At 41.6% G+C, this 13,664-nt stretch overlaps 1 protein-coding gene across 1 annotated transcript in view; it reads left to right on the top strand.

The window, feature by feature from the left end:
• The window catches only part of CCDC88C (coiled-coil domain containing 88C), a 101,171-nt gene that overhangs the window by 47,284 nt on the left and 40,223 nt on the right, over positions 1 to 13,664 (top strand). The window contains exons 5-10 of the mRNA XM_075713051.1: positions 3,518 to 3,576; positions 5,207 to 5,290; positions 6,649 to 6,789; positions 7,559 to 7,743; positions 8,324 to 8,405; positions 8,862 to 9,020. Coding sequence (XP_075569166.1) covers positions 3,518 to 3,576; positions 5,207 to 5,290; positions 6,649 to 6,789; positions 7,559 to 7,743; positions 8,324 to 8,405; positions 8,862 to 9,020 — 710 coding nt within the window. The remainder of the gene's footprint in view (positions 1 to 3,517; positions 3,577 to 5,206; positions 5,291 to 6,648; positions 6,790 to 7,558; positions 7,744 to 8,323; positions 8,406 to 8,861; positions 9,021 to 13,664) is intronic.

Raw genomic sequence — 13,664 nt, 5'->3', positions numbered from 1 at the left:
TTACCTCAAGTCTTTTAATTTCTCACTCCTTTCTATAAAATTTGGCTTGGCCTTCCCTTCTGAAGGGGCTTGCCGTGTCTCCCTCAGCTTCTCTTCCTGGTGGGAGGGCCTGAGTGGGGACAAGGTCTTGGAGTGGTATTTCCAGGCAGGGTCAATCCCTTGTGGGAGAACAGGGTTGACCTGAAGGTGCTTCTGAGTGGGGACAAGGTCTCTTGCCCAGGTGGCCAAGAAGGCCAACAGCATCCTGGCTTGTATCAGGAATAGTGTGGGCAGCAGGAGCAGGGAGGTGATTGTCCCCCTGTACTCGGCGCTGGTGAGGCCGCACCTGGAATACTGTGTCCAGTTTTGGGCCCCTCACTACAAGAAAGACATTGAGGTGCTGGAGCGTGTCCAGAGAAGGGCAACAAGGCTGGTGAAGGGTCTGGAGCACAGGTCTTATGAGGAGCGGCTGAGGGAACTGGGACTGTTCAGTCTGGAGAAGAGGAGGCTGAGGGGAGACCTTATCGCTCTCTACAACTACCTGAAAGGAGGGTGTAGTGAGGTGGGTGTTGGTCTCTTCTCCCAAGTAGTTAGCGATAGGACGAGAGGAAATGGGCTTAAGCTGCGCCAGGGGAGGTTTAGGTTGGAAATTAGGAAAAATTTCTTCATGGAACGGGTGGTCAAGAATTGGAACAGGCTGCCCAGAGAAGTGGTGGAGTCACCATCCCTGGAAGTGTTCAAAAAGCGGGTCGATGTGGCACTTCGGGACATGGTTTAGTCTAGTCTACCCTTGATTGGTTTGGTGTGGACTTGGTAGTGTAGGCTAATGGTTGGACTGGATGATCTTAAAGGTCTTTTCCAACCTAAACGATTCTATGATTCTATTCTATGAGTGGTATTTCCAGGCAGGGTCAATCCCTGGTGGGAGAACAGGGTTGACCTTGCTAAGTTACCCTGCAGTAATAGCTGAAGGTACTTCACCTCACAGGGTCATCCGGCATCCATCTGTTGTGTCATGGAGAGAATAGCAAAGCCTGCTACCTTTGGTGCAGAGAGGTGGACTGTGGCTTGAATGGCTTAAGTAGCTCGAATGTCTTTGGGATGGTATAGATGCTCTCGCTGTTGGAAAGTAACCCTGATGTTTTCTAAAATGAGTGATTTCAAGCCAGTAGGCTCACCCTGAGGATAGCTATGATGCCGTGGTGCACAGATTGGAATTTATGGTCAACAGATGGAGGTGCCCAGAGCGTGCAAGGGTTAAACCACTTGTCTGGTGTGATCTGGAGTAAGCAGCCTGGTGGCTACTCCTTCAGTCTCTCATGGAGAAGATGTTCCACCCTGAGTAAGTTTGGGAGAATGAGAGAAGCACACCCAAGTTGCTCTCCGTAACTTAGAAACTTGCTCTCGTGTCCCACAGGCATGCTCTGCATTTAATCCCTGGTCCGGATCTGCTCTGAAGCTGATGCAGAATGAAACCCAATGCTGAAACTCTAATGAAAACTCAGTTTTGTGAAAAAATGTCTTCTGACCAAACTAGGTGTCTCCTTGGGCTAGTAGTGCCCTCAAAGGAACTGTTGATGAAGTAACAGCTCTTTTTTTCGTTGTTGCCGAGGGATTTTTTTTTTGTGACACTGCCTACATTTGAGGCTATGTTATTCAGAATCGTACAGAACAATCAGACTTTCACAGGCTGAAATGTTGTTTATATATTAAATTGTAATTTTTCAGAAAAGACCAAGCCATGTATGCTGCTGGATATAGGGAGAAGAGTAAGAATGATTGTACGGTTTTCAAAAACAGTTTTTAAATATTCTGCAGGGAAATAAATAATACTGCATTTACAGGGTGAAGTGTAAACCAGCACATTTTAAATATGTCTGTCTCTTCTGCAGAGAAGAATTCCTGCTTGCAGAATCTTAATGATTAATAATGTGGGACTTGGGTATTGAGAATTCTAGTGTTGATTCGTACAGTATACTGATAATTTCTGTAGGGCATTCTTGAAACATTTTAAAGATCAACATTCCTAAAAGTTGTCAAAAAGTTTTTTAACAAGTAAGTTACATTTAAAGACTGGTTTAGGGCATTTGTGTGCCCTAAAATCAGGAAATCGGAAAACAAGTTATTTCCTAAGCTGCCTGCACATGGCTGCGCTGGCTTGCAAGGTTCTCGGAATGGAAGTAACCCCCGTGGTAATTTAGGTCAGCGTGCCTTGGTGCATCTGTGGGGCTGCGGCAGCTTAACTGATGAGTCAGTTTAACTCCAGTCCCCGGCCTTGGGTCCTGCACATGCCTCTGACTTTCTGCCAGTGCAGCCTTGCAAGGGCGTGGTGTTGGTGGAGGAACACAGATGCACTCAGAAATTACTGTCTCATTTACTGATAGGAGCAATTGAACGCCCAAGTAAAGCAGGGTATAAAATAAAAGTGTTTATCCCACGGTTATACGCTCTGTGTCAGGAAGCATGCAGATATATAGGGATGACAGAAAATTATACATGGCCTGTTTCTCTCACCTTCTCTTCCATCAGTGTGGATGAGGATAGGCTTTTCCTGAACCTAACTCCATAATGATTTTTATTTCCTCATTGAAGCTCCTTGCCTTCCATCTCCCTTTTGTGTGTCTTTGATATACATCATTTTCTCTACCACCCAACACTCCCCACATTAATTTTGTTGAAACAAGATCTGGAGTTGGGTCAAAGCCACACCAGTTCCCCTTGCGCAGCTTTCTCTCTCCTGTCCTTAGGAGGCGCGGGCAGGGCTGTTGGGCGCAGCAGGATTCCCTGCAGTAACAACCTGCGTGCGTTTCCTCCCCCCCACGGCTCCCCGAGCATATGGTTAGCTGCATCTTTGCCCTTCTACATCACTCATTTTTTATCCCTCTTAGCACATGGGGTTTGCGCTTCAAAGTGTGAACAGGCTTTGGTGCAGAACAGAGGCAGAATTTATTTGCTAGAACATATTTCTGACAGAATTTGTGTGCATAGAATGGCATTTAGCTTTGAGAAGTCTGAGTGGCAACTATTTTACGAATCTGGGGCAAGTTCTTTCTCTGAGAGTAACCCTCCTTCACTTCTGCCCAGGGTCGTTTTTGTTTTGTTTTGGTGTTTTTTGTTTTGTTTTGTTTGGGGTTTTTTTTGGCGGGGGGGGGTGGGGGTGGGGGGGGTGTTGGGGGTCTTTTTTGCACCCTTGTTAATCACAAAACAAGGGACAAGCATTGGATGTATGCGTTGAACTAGTTAAAGGATTTTGTTGTGGTGTGGTTTGGTTTTTTTCTGCATCGATCAGAAAAGCCTCAGAAAATGTAAGTGAAGATAGCACATTAAGGAAAAAAACCTCTTGCTGAATTTGGGATTTTAAACTAATCCATAAGAACTGTATTGTTACATGGAAAGTATGGTAACTTTATAATGGGCACATATATACTGTTCAGGCACTTGTTCAAAGGCCTTATTTCTCTTTTCAGGCAGATATTTTGGAGAGGATCACTTGCAAGTACTTTGTACATGTGTACTGATTCCCTTTTTTGCTCTCTAGGTAGAAGTATGGATGAAATTAAGAAGCTGCTGTTGTTGGTTCTGGGATGTGCTGTACAGGTGAACATTCATTAAAGGCTTGAAAAATAAGATTCCTTTTTTTTGAATCTGTTGGTTTTTTCTGGACTGAGAAAATCCACCCAAAGATCAGTGTTGTATGAAAAAATCACCAGCTCAAGACAGCTTGTGAGCTGAAATTGAGAAGACACAATAGGTGAATGAAAGAAATGCAGGGGAAAGGAAGCACGCTTTGTGATGGCGGTAGCCTCAATTTGTTGCCAATGCTCAATCAGCCGTAGGATATGTACTCTGGCAACTAAGTAGTCCACTTTGTTATCAAAGTGGGAAGAGATAGGCTTTGAACGGTGTTTTGATATCAAGATTGTTGGTTTATTTTCTTACCGTTTTAAAATACAGAGTGGAACAGTACACATTAATACCAAACAAATAGATAAGCTGACAGTCTAAACATTTGTTTAATGAATCCTGGGTTTATTTGCATAATCTTTTGATTGAATATTACATGTAGAAAATCCAAAATGAATAGATACTTTGTATATTCATGTGGGGATTTTTGTGGCATTTGTTAAAATAAATAGGCAATGTATGTGGGAAACCCTCCAGAAATGCACAACAGTTACCAGATAAAGAAATCAGTGTTCTGCCCACCAAACCTCTGTGGTGGTAAACAATAGACGGTTGCAGGCTAGCCTTTGCTTATAATTGACCTTGTTTGTAGGTCTGTCTAGTGTTTTTGTCATGCCTTAGGACACTTACCCTGCTCAGCTATGTCAAGTCAATTATGTCGGGGTAAAGCTGTCTGCATATGGCTGCTCTGAACTATCTGAGTGTTGCACTGCAGCACAAAGAATAAAGGTCTGATCTGGCAAGCTGCTGTGCATCCTCAGTCCCCATTTACAGGTCTGAGGTTCTTCCCAGTGAAAGGAATCATTGAGACTCGGAACCAGGCCCCAAAATGACACTGTAAATGAGTTTGAAAAAAAAATTTAGGTAATGCTTAACTTCTCCACAATGCACAGTTGTTACAAGAAGGCAATAATGTTGTTAGTGTACAATCACAGATACACAGATAACAGATGTCTGCCTCTTTTAAAGCCTTAAGTAAAAGATTTACTAAAATCTGTTTGTCTGAAACGTCACTCATTTTTATCCAGAATGTTTCCCAACCCTGTTTTTTATCTAAAGCACATGTTGATTTAGTCCAACAAGCAACATCACACATCAATGTGAATAGTGTCTAAAGTGATGCATCTCTTTTTGTTGCCAAAACCAAGCAAAATGCAAACAGCAAAGCAGAAAAGTTAAATGATGTAATGTAAATGTAGGTTTATGTTTGTGCAGCTCCATTAATGAAGCTGTGATGATTTCCTCCAGCTGTTGCCCCACCTCTTGATCTCACTGCATGTTGAACTTGTTTTTAAAGAGCAAAATCAGCCATTTAACTTAGCCTTAATTGTACTGACTGTAAAAAGTTTAAATATTTTAATGCATAATTTGGTTCATGTTCCATATGGAGCAATGAAGTGTTATACATTCTGGTGTGATAAAGTGTAGAGCTTGAACGTTTTGTCGTTAGCAATGTGGGAATTTTTTTTTAATTTAAATGAAAAATGGTGCAGTAAGTTTTAGGATATGTAGCACTGTTTCAGGATGTGTTTTCTTTTAACAGTGTGAAAGAAAAGAAGAGTTTATTGAAAGAATAAAACAACTGGATATTGAAACCCAAGCTGCTATTGTGTCACACATTCAGGAGGTGGGACTCTCAATATTGTCTATTTTGACTTTTTATCTCCCTTCCTTCACTTAACAGGGTTTTTTTGCTATGAAATATTAATGCTTGGAGTTTCATAATGGATTCATGAACTTCACCAAAAAAAAGATTGAATATGTTACTGCAGTCAAATTATAAGATGAAAATGAGAGTTGCTGGGAGCATTACTTGGCTCAGGGGTCTTTTAAAGAGATGCAGTGGTAAATGCCTTGCTTGCCAGTTATAGGCTATATAGAAGGAATTGTTGTAAGGATACAGGTGTAATATTTCCAAAAGGCATGTATGGCTTAGGAGCTGCAGTGTGCCTTGTAGCAATGGTGTAGGCACTTAGTCCCCAAGTCCTGTGGTAGGTGAGACACAGGCTCCCCCATGGCTTGCTTTGGGCACTGGTCTCCAAGCTCAGATGGTCTTGAAAAGTGTACTCTGCAGCCGAAATGGGACATGTACTTTGTTTTTAAAGATGTTTGATTCAATGATGAGTATCCTTGGACTTATGAGGTTCCTGTAGAAGGAAGGAATACAGGTAGGTGTTAGGAGCCAGCTTGGAGACCCAAAGGAGAGCCATGTGGAAACGGCTCCTGCTTGGGTGCACCTTGCCGGGAACAGGCACTGGCTGCAGTCAGGTATGAATTTTTGCAGGTGTAGAAAGCCTGGTATGCTTGGATTTGAGGAACAAATAGTGGAAGTCTAAGACAGGAACTTTCTTCTTAAGACTTGAAAAAAGAGTTCTGCTTTAAAAAAAAAAAAAAAGTAAAATTGTGATGAACTAACCACATGGTTATTGCAAAAGCAGAAACAGTCTTTAAACTGAGCTTGAGAGACTTGCCTGATGTTTCTGCTGAATGATTCAGAGGAAATCAGTTTGGGTAAGATAGCCATCGAAAGGTACACTGCTAGCAGCAACCAGAGACATTTCTGCTAAAGGCAGCTCCTCCCAGCTGTATCAGCTGCAAATTCATTGAAAGCAGGGCTGCTTCTCAGTGAGACACCAGCCTAAGTGTTCAGTGTGGGATCAGTCCCTTCAAATCCCTGTGGTGACCACCTCAGTGGTTGCAGTAAGACAGTTGCATATTTCTAATATGCAAGCACAAGTGCTATTGATCAAAATATGTATCTGATGACTTTTAAAAATCACCCTTAATAAATATAAAAAAATCTAAATGCCAGAAATTGCTGGGTAGTGTTAAGGTAGTTGTGTTTGTTATTTACAAGCTGGTTTTGGTGAAATGTGATATGTTTTTTTAATTGATAGTAGAAAAACCTGGGGGATGCAGCATATACAGCAAATAAATCTACCAATCAACCAGTGGAAAGACAATTTTTTTTGTTCCTGTTCCTAGGTGACTCACAACCAGGAGAATGTCTTTGACTTGCAGTGGCTGGAGCTCCCAGATATGGCCCCAGAAGAGCTAGAGTCTCTCTCCAGGAATATGGTTTTCCACCTCAAGAGGCTTATTGATGAGCGAGATGAATGCACAGAAGTACGATGGCTTCTCTCCCATATAGAGCTCATGTGAAGTAGCAGATGCCGACTCTATTCTTTCTCTCGTGTCTTGTTTGTGCACTGGATTTCTATTTCTTCTGCACCTTTCTGCTACACCTCTGAAAATCTGTAGAAAGATTTTGACTTTTCTATTGATTCTCATGTAAACACTAACGTGTGGTGAAATGATTGATAAAGAGGAGTGGAGTGGTCTCTCCATGAAGTGGAGAGACCAAAATATTTGAAGTTGTGACTTTGTCTTGAGATTTTTGTCTCTGTGTGTCTGCTCAGTCATTCATCTTCGAGCGATTGCTTGCCTGTCTCTCCATTGGTATCTGCCATCATGGCTTGCAGTGTCTTCTCTAGTTTTCTTCTGCATGAAGACAGCCCTATCTCTTGCTAACTCATCAGTTCCTTTCCCTTCAGATCTCTGAAGGCTTCTCCCCTTCTTTAACCTGTTAATTTTTTGTTGTGCTTTTGACTGTGATTGAGTTAGTTAAAAGTGTTAATTGTTAAAGGTTTGTACGAAATTCTCCAAGCAAAACACACTGCTTATTTTGAGCATTGGGAGGGGAATGTTTTAGTGGTCTGAGCGTAGTGGAGATTCCTTTCCTTCTCTGTAACCTTCCCTCCTGGCTATCATTTGAATTCTGTATAATGCCAGGCTAATGATTTTCTGCATTTATCCATCATTTTTAGATACTTGAAAAACCATGTATAATTATACTACGTATCTGTTGACACTATATGCTTCTCTGTATTTCCAGGTCATTGTAGATCTCACTCAAGAGAGAGATTATCTTCAGTCTCAGCAACCGCCAAGTCCTCTGAAAGCACCATGTCCAGATTCTACACCAAACCCAGCCAACCCTCTTTCTAATGAAGACAAGCAGCACCTTGCAGTTGAGCTGGCAGACACAAAGGCTAAATTGAGAAGAATCCGGCAGGAGTTGTGAGTCGCCAGTGGTTTGTGCTTCTGGAGAGACTTGTATATTAAGCCTTGTGCATTCCGAAAATGCAGTTGTCTGTCAGCTTCAGTACGCTGGCCTCCATGGGAGCTCTCAGAATCATACCTTTCAAATTTTTTATTCATAGCAGTAGGAAGCTAGTATGGGTGTTCCATCTTTCTTAACTGGTCTTTAAACACAGAGTGATGGCTACTTCCATTTTTGTTTTTGTGTCTCATCTCTCTCTTCCCCTCGTCAAAATGCCAACTGCTAGCTGCACTTTTTAGTTATTAGTGGGAAGTCCAGAGGCCAGTGAAGCTAGCTATGACAGCGGTAGCATCAAGGAGATTTGAACAAAGGTACTTAGTAGAAAAATAGAGTTGCAAACTCAGATCCATGATATGTGTATGGTATCATGAGAAAAACCTTCTCGCTTTTATGAAGCTGTCATGACAAAGATGCTCTATGTTCAGAATATGCTAGGAGATTTCTGTCTTCCTTTCCAGATGACCAGTAGTGTCCATATAATCAATATTGTTTCGGGGGAGGGGGGGAAATATTGCTGATTTTTCTAATCCTTTTCAGGGAAGAGAAGTCTGAGCAGCTTGTAGATTCTAAACATGAAGTTGAGCAGCTCACCCTAGAACTGCAAAAAATAAAACAAGAGGTAAGATGGGCTCATTTTACTGTGACAGTCTTCCCTATTTAAAAAAAGCCTCTTTCAGTGTGAGGCAAAAAATACTACTATGCCTATTTTTTAATAACGAAATCAAGTTACTCCAGCAAGCTGTTTGATGATTGTGGCTATGGTATAGCAATGCTACACTTCCACTTAAGTGGTGAGAGCAGTCTCATCTGTTTAGCTTGCAAATAGCCTAGTAATGCCTGAAGCTTATGCAGCATCAGGCATTAGAAAAGTCAGAGTCCGAACAGGCTGAAGAACCTCTCTGTCTTGTAGAGAATTTGCTGGCTAGTTAGGAGAATTCTATTACTCCTGAACCAGGGGAATGCTATTTGCATACGCTTAAAATCACTAAATAAATAAACAAACATGAAGTTTAAAGAACATGCTTTCAAGTATTAACAAAGATTTTTCTCCCTGCTTATTCCTCGCTTCTCACAGAACATGCACCTGGCCTCAGATGCTCGCTCTGCCCGAGCATACAGAGATGAGCTCGACTCTCTGAGAGAGAGGGCAAACCGTGTGGAGAGACTTGAGATGGAACTTGTTCGGTGCAAAGAGAAACTTCATGATGTGGATTTTTACAAAGCTCGCATGGAGGCAAGTGAAAATTGAGAGAAAAGATGTGCTAAGTAATCCTTAATGGTTGGCTTTTGTTGTGTTACTAGTGCATGTGTCATTTGTCATTGAGCTGACTGTAGCAAAAAATCAGAGCAAGTGGAAATTTTGTAACATATGTCATAGTTACTGACTTAGCAACATTAAAACTTCTTTCAGTGGCAAGGAAGACTGGGTGCACACAAAAAATAAATACCCATTAGTTTTAATAAACTCTGCTTAGTTCAGCATTATGTGACTAAACAGGACAGGCCTTTTCTGGATGATGCTTCTGGAGAAACCAGACCTTTAGTCTGGCCTTGAAAATTTACTCTTAGGTGAAATGCCTATGTTTCAGACTCGCTCCTTTGACCAACATTTTAAATATCATGTATAAATTAGCTAAATGAATGTCTGGGTGTTCTTCCTTAGGCATTTGTAGCAGATGCAACTATTGTTAAAATGGCCAGGCATTTTTAAGCCTGACCTCAGATGACAAATTCTAGCCACCCCTTTGTGCAGCTGTGGCTTGTAGTAGAAAAGAGAGAAAATTTGGATCTTCCCTAGTGCCCTGAGTAGGGTATGTCAATGAGAAATATATAGCTTTGTTCCAGTAGTAATGCCAGTTACTCAGCTTAGTCACCTGCAGCTATGACCATCCTGGAATTATTAATTAACTTAGGCTGGAAAAGACCTTGTAGATCATCTAGGCAAACTCATTGCTCACAGCATGGCTGACCTTAAATTTAGGTCATACTGCTCTTGTTTTCTTTCCTTTCAGTTCTTTGAGCCATTCTCACCTAAACTCTCAATAACCCACATACAGAGCACTTCAGCCAAAGTCAAATAAATACCCAGATTTACTGAATACATGAGGTTCAGTAATTGACAACCTCAGTGTAATTAGATAAAATCCCAGGTCTGAGGTAGAAGAGTGATGTTGAAACTTGCATTTGCCAGGCCTCTGGCTGAGAACACAGACCTTATTTCTGCTCTATAAACTCTACTTTGTAGGTGATTTTTTCCCCCTCTTTAACCTAAGGGGCCAGCTAGCTGCTGCTTCTTATGAATAGGTTCGCTAAAATGGATGGTTATTAAATGTAGTAAAAGACTACAAAAGCCTGTCTTCCCTCTCAGTAATTCCCAGTTTACATTAGGAAGTATGAAGCTCTGGCTCTCCCTGTTTTCCTCCCTCAAGCTGGCAAATCAGTTGTGCATTAACCTGGTCCACTAGCTGTCAGCATGGCATCCTGGCATTTCCCTTTTGGCTGTGCACTGGACTCACTTAGCTTCTACCTGCTGCTCAGATAATTTAGCTGGAGCTAGGAGAGGAGTTTTTTAGTCTTGTCTTCATCTGAGATCAAGGGAGTAGCTATTTCTGTTCTTGAGTTCTCAGCCTCCTTGCTTGTACTAGAGCTAGCAGTTTCCTGCTGTGCTGTCTGCATACTAATCTTGATTAACATATCATTCAATAAAGAGACCTCCACTTCAGTTTCAAATTTGTTCCAACTTTCTTTCTTCACTCCTTCTTCCACCCTGCCAGTTTTTGGTGAAAGTATTGCACGTCATAGATGAGTGTTGGCTCTCCAAGGATACATCCCTGAAATACAGTAGTGGGACAAAGAATATTTCCCATTGATACGGCACTTTTCTAATTCCAGGCCATAGCTTGGCCTCTAGCAAAAGTTGTCACTGCTGTAGGGGCTGAGCTCTTCTAATATGCGGCAGGATTGCACAGCTGTCTTCAGGCTGCTCTGTGGTCTAGAATAGCCAGAGAGTTTCACATTCTCACCACTCCCTCTTCCATTGTTGATCAAGTCTTGGCACAGCCATGAACTGCCAGTGTTGAGCAGTGGCAGCATCAAGCAAACTCCACTGGTTTCATGGCGATACATTCAGAGGATTCCACGGGGCACTATTCTGTCTTTTTTATGGTCACTCAGTTTTCTGTCTTGTCTCAAGTCCTCTGCCCCTCCAAAAGAAGGGTTAATGGCTGGAGTCAGTTCAGTGTCTGCTCAGATTCCTCCCAGTCCCTCAAAAACTGGCTTACAGTTCCAAGTTGTAAGGTGTACAGGGATGTAACATGGTAGAAATTTTTACCACTAGACAGTACAGTGCTGATTCATCTCATGGCATTTATTGGTTCAGCTGGCTTCCTAAGCTCCAAGTCTTAAGACCTGAACTAATCTTACAGAGGCACAGCAGTGAAAATGTATGTGCATAAAGTACAGCATAAGTCACTTTTCTATGGTAGTGTGATACCTTAAGGCTCATAGGGTCTTGAGAGGGTTGTTAATAAGCAGTGCCAAATTGGTAAGTGAGAAGAAAAAGTGGCTTTACCTTGTGCATCAATGCAGAAAGCTATTAAATAAGCACTTAAAAATCTTTTCCTTCTTGTAGTTCACATACGCTTTTGGTAGTTTGAGCAAAAAATATAGAATGTGCTCTGTGTATGATACCGTGACAAGCTTTAGGAATTGTGAGCGAGCTCATAAGTAGTTTCTGAAAGCACATAATACAAATCAGCAGTGGCAGCGGGAAGAGTTTTAAGGAGCTATTGCAGAAGGCGTGTAAAAGGAGCAAGTCTTTCTCTATGTGAACATAACACGTTTAGGCATGTGTGTTGTTTTCCTGCTCTGTATGTCTTGACAAAGTTGTTCAGAAATGACATTTTAATTTGACCATCGTTCAAGGGACATGGAGATGAATATGCTCTGGAGACCTTCCTGCTGGGGTGGCTTAATGAGGTCGTAACTGTGAATGTGGAGGAGCAGGCTTAATGCAGGGCTTCCTTCAAGGAAGTGCTTCTCTCCAATGTAAAGCTTCCCTCCAGCATTCCTCTCCATTGAACCTTGTGCTGCTCCAGGAGATCAGATTATTTTCTGAGGCCAGGGAGTCTGCCTTGCCCATTCTTCCTCCTTCTCACTGCAATCACATTTCCATACGGGATGACGGGAGGAATTTCTGTGAACATTAAAAAAAGCAAAAGCATCTCTTGTATGTTTTCATGTAGCTGTCCAAGGCAATGTTTGATTGTCACAAGATGTTAACTGTGTCATGGCTCAGTCGGGGTAGCTTCTGAACTGCCAGAAGGGAGGGGTTTGAACTCTGTTTAATAACTAGGTCTGGATGCATGTGCAAATTCTCTAGTTTCAGATTTAAACAATCTGATTGCTACTTTAGTTTCTGAAAATGTTTTCCAGTAGCAACACACCCTGATTGTGCAACCACTTACTCCCGGAGTTAATTGTAACCATATGGGTACACAGTGCACATTCTTAAAGCTATTTCAAGGCACAGTGATACAGGATCAAACCACAATATGTAATTTAATTTAGAAATTACAAAAGCAGAATTACATATTTTGGATATTAAACCATCTCAATTTAAGTGATATAAAACAAAGGGGTTTTTTTAATCCCTTGCCTAGTAAATTCAGTGTATTAAAAAAAAATAAATCCACAGCCAACTATTTTTGCTGTTGATTTAAAAATAAACTCATAGTTACTAAATAATGTTGGTGGGTTTGTTAATTAAAGAAAAAATAAACCTTAATTCCAATGGAAGCACCACCACCTGCTGATTGTCTAACAAGGGAGATTTGTAGCCAGACACATTTTTAGGTCAACTATGTCATCTCAGTGACTTCTGGGAGATGTTAGTGCTGACATGTTTAGTTAGGACAGTTTTACCTCCCAGGCCTTGAGATGTAACTCTGCAAAGCTCCCATGGAGTAATTATTTAAATTATATGAACTTTTCAATATTAAGACAGCCTCAGATCATGGGTACAGCAGTGAGCAATGTTGACCTCACCATAGTAGGCATTTCCACCAGGTTATTAATTTAAGATTTCATCAGAACTGCTTTGAACTGACATGTCCGCTCCTCTTGGGCGCTCAATGGAAAGTGCTTCAGTCTTCCATACATTGCAGCTCCCTGTGATGTGTGGTTTGTACCAGAGTCTGGATATGCGTACGTACTTGGCACGTAGTTTGACTCTTCACGAGACACTAAAATAACTAGTTCCTGCTTGGTAGGCCATTTTGGAGATAGTTCTGAGGCCATGTTTTTGAGGTCAGACACCACCTTACTTCTTGGGGCTGTGCTCCAGATTGAGTGTGATGATCTAGCAAAGTAAACTCTTGTCATGTTGCTGTTTCATTACAGGTATTCTGGCAGTTTACATGACACCCAGCACATTTTGTGTTGTGTACTTCCTCTGGTCTGTCATCTGTTTAGTGTCAGCCTTTTTAGTTTGCCCACCCTGAAGTGACCCTGTTAGATCGGACTTGGCCCAAAATGCTGGCTGTATAAAATCAGTGTTTCAGTATTATTATTATTTTAGTTACTTGCATACTCAGACATTTTAATTGTGGCAGTTGAACCACTTCACAAGCACTAACATACTTGTCCTTTCAATGCTACTGTAGCAGGGAAATTTTTCCTCTCATATTTTGCAAATTAGTAGCTGACCCACTGAGAGATCAAGGGCAATATGGTACTGCATAAGGTAGACTTTCCATATCATGCCATCTACAGTCAAGATGCAGGAAACAGCAAAGATTACTTGCTATATAAGGCTATTAAATCATGGCCCCCTGACAGTGTCAAAAGGCAAGGGGAGTGGCTGCCGTCAGACACTCTT

This window comes from Pelecanus crispus, chromosome 6 (assembly GCF_030463565.1).
Source record: "Pelecanus crispus isolate bPelCri1 chromosome 6, bPelCri1.pri, whole genome shotgun sequence".
Taxonomy (NCBI): Eukaryota; Metazoa; Chordata; class Aves; order Pelecaniformes; family Pelecanidae; genus Pelecanus; species Pelecanus crispus.
The sequence above is the reverse complement of the archived record's forward strand: the minus strand, read 5'-3'. Positions and strand labels throughout refer to the sequence as shown.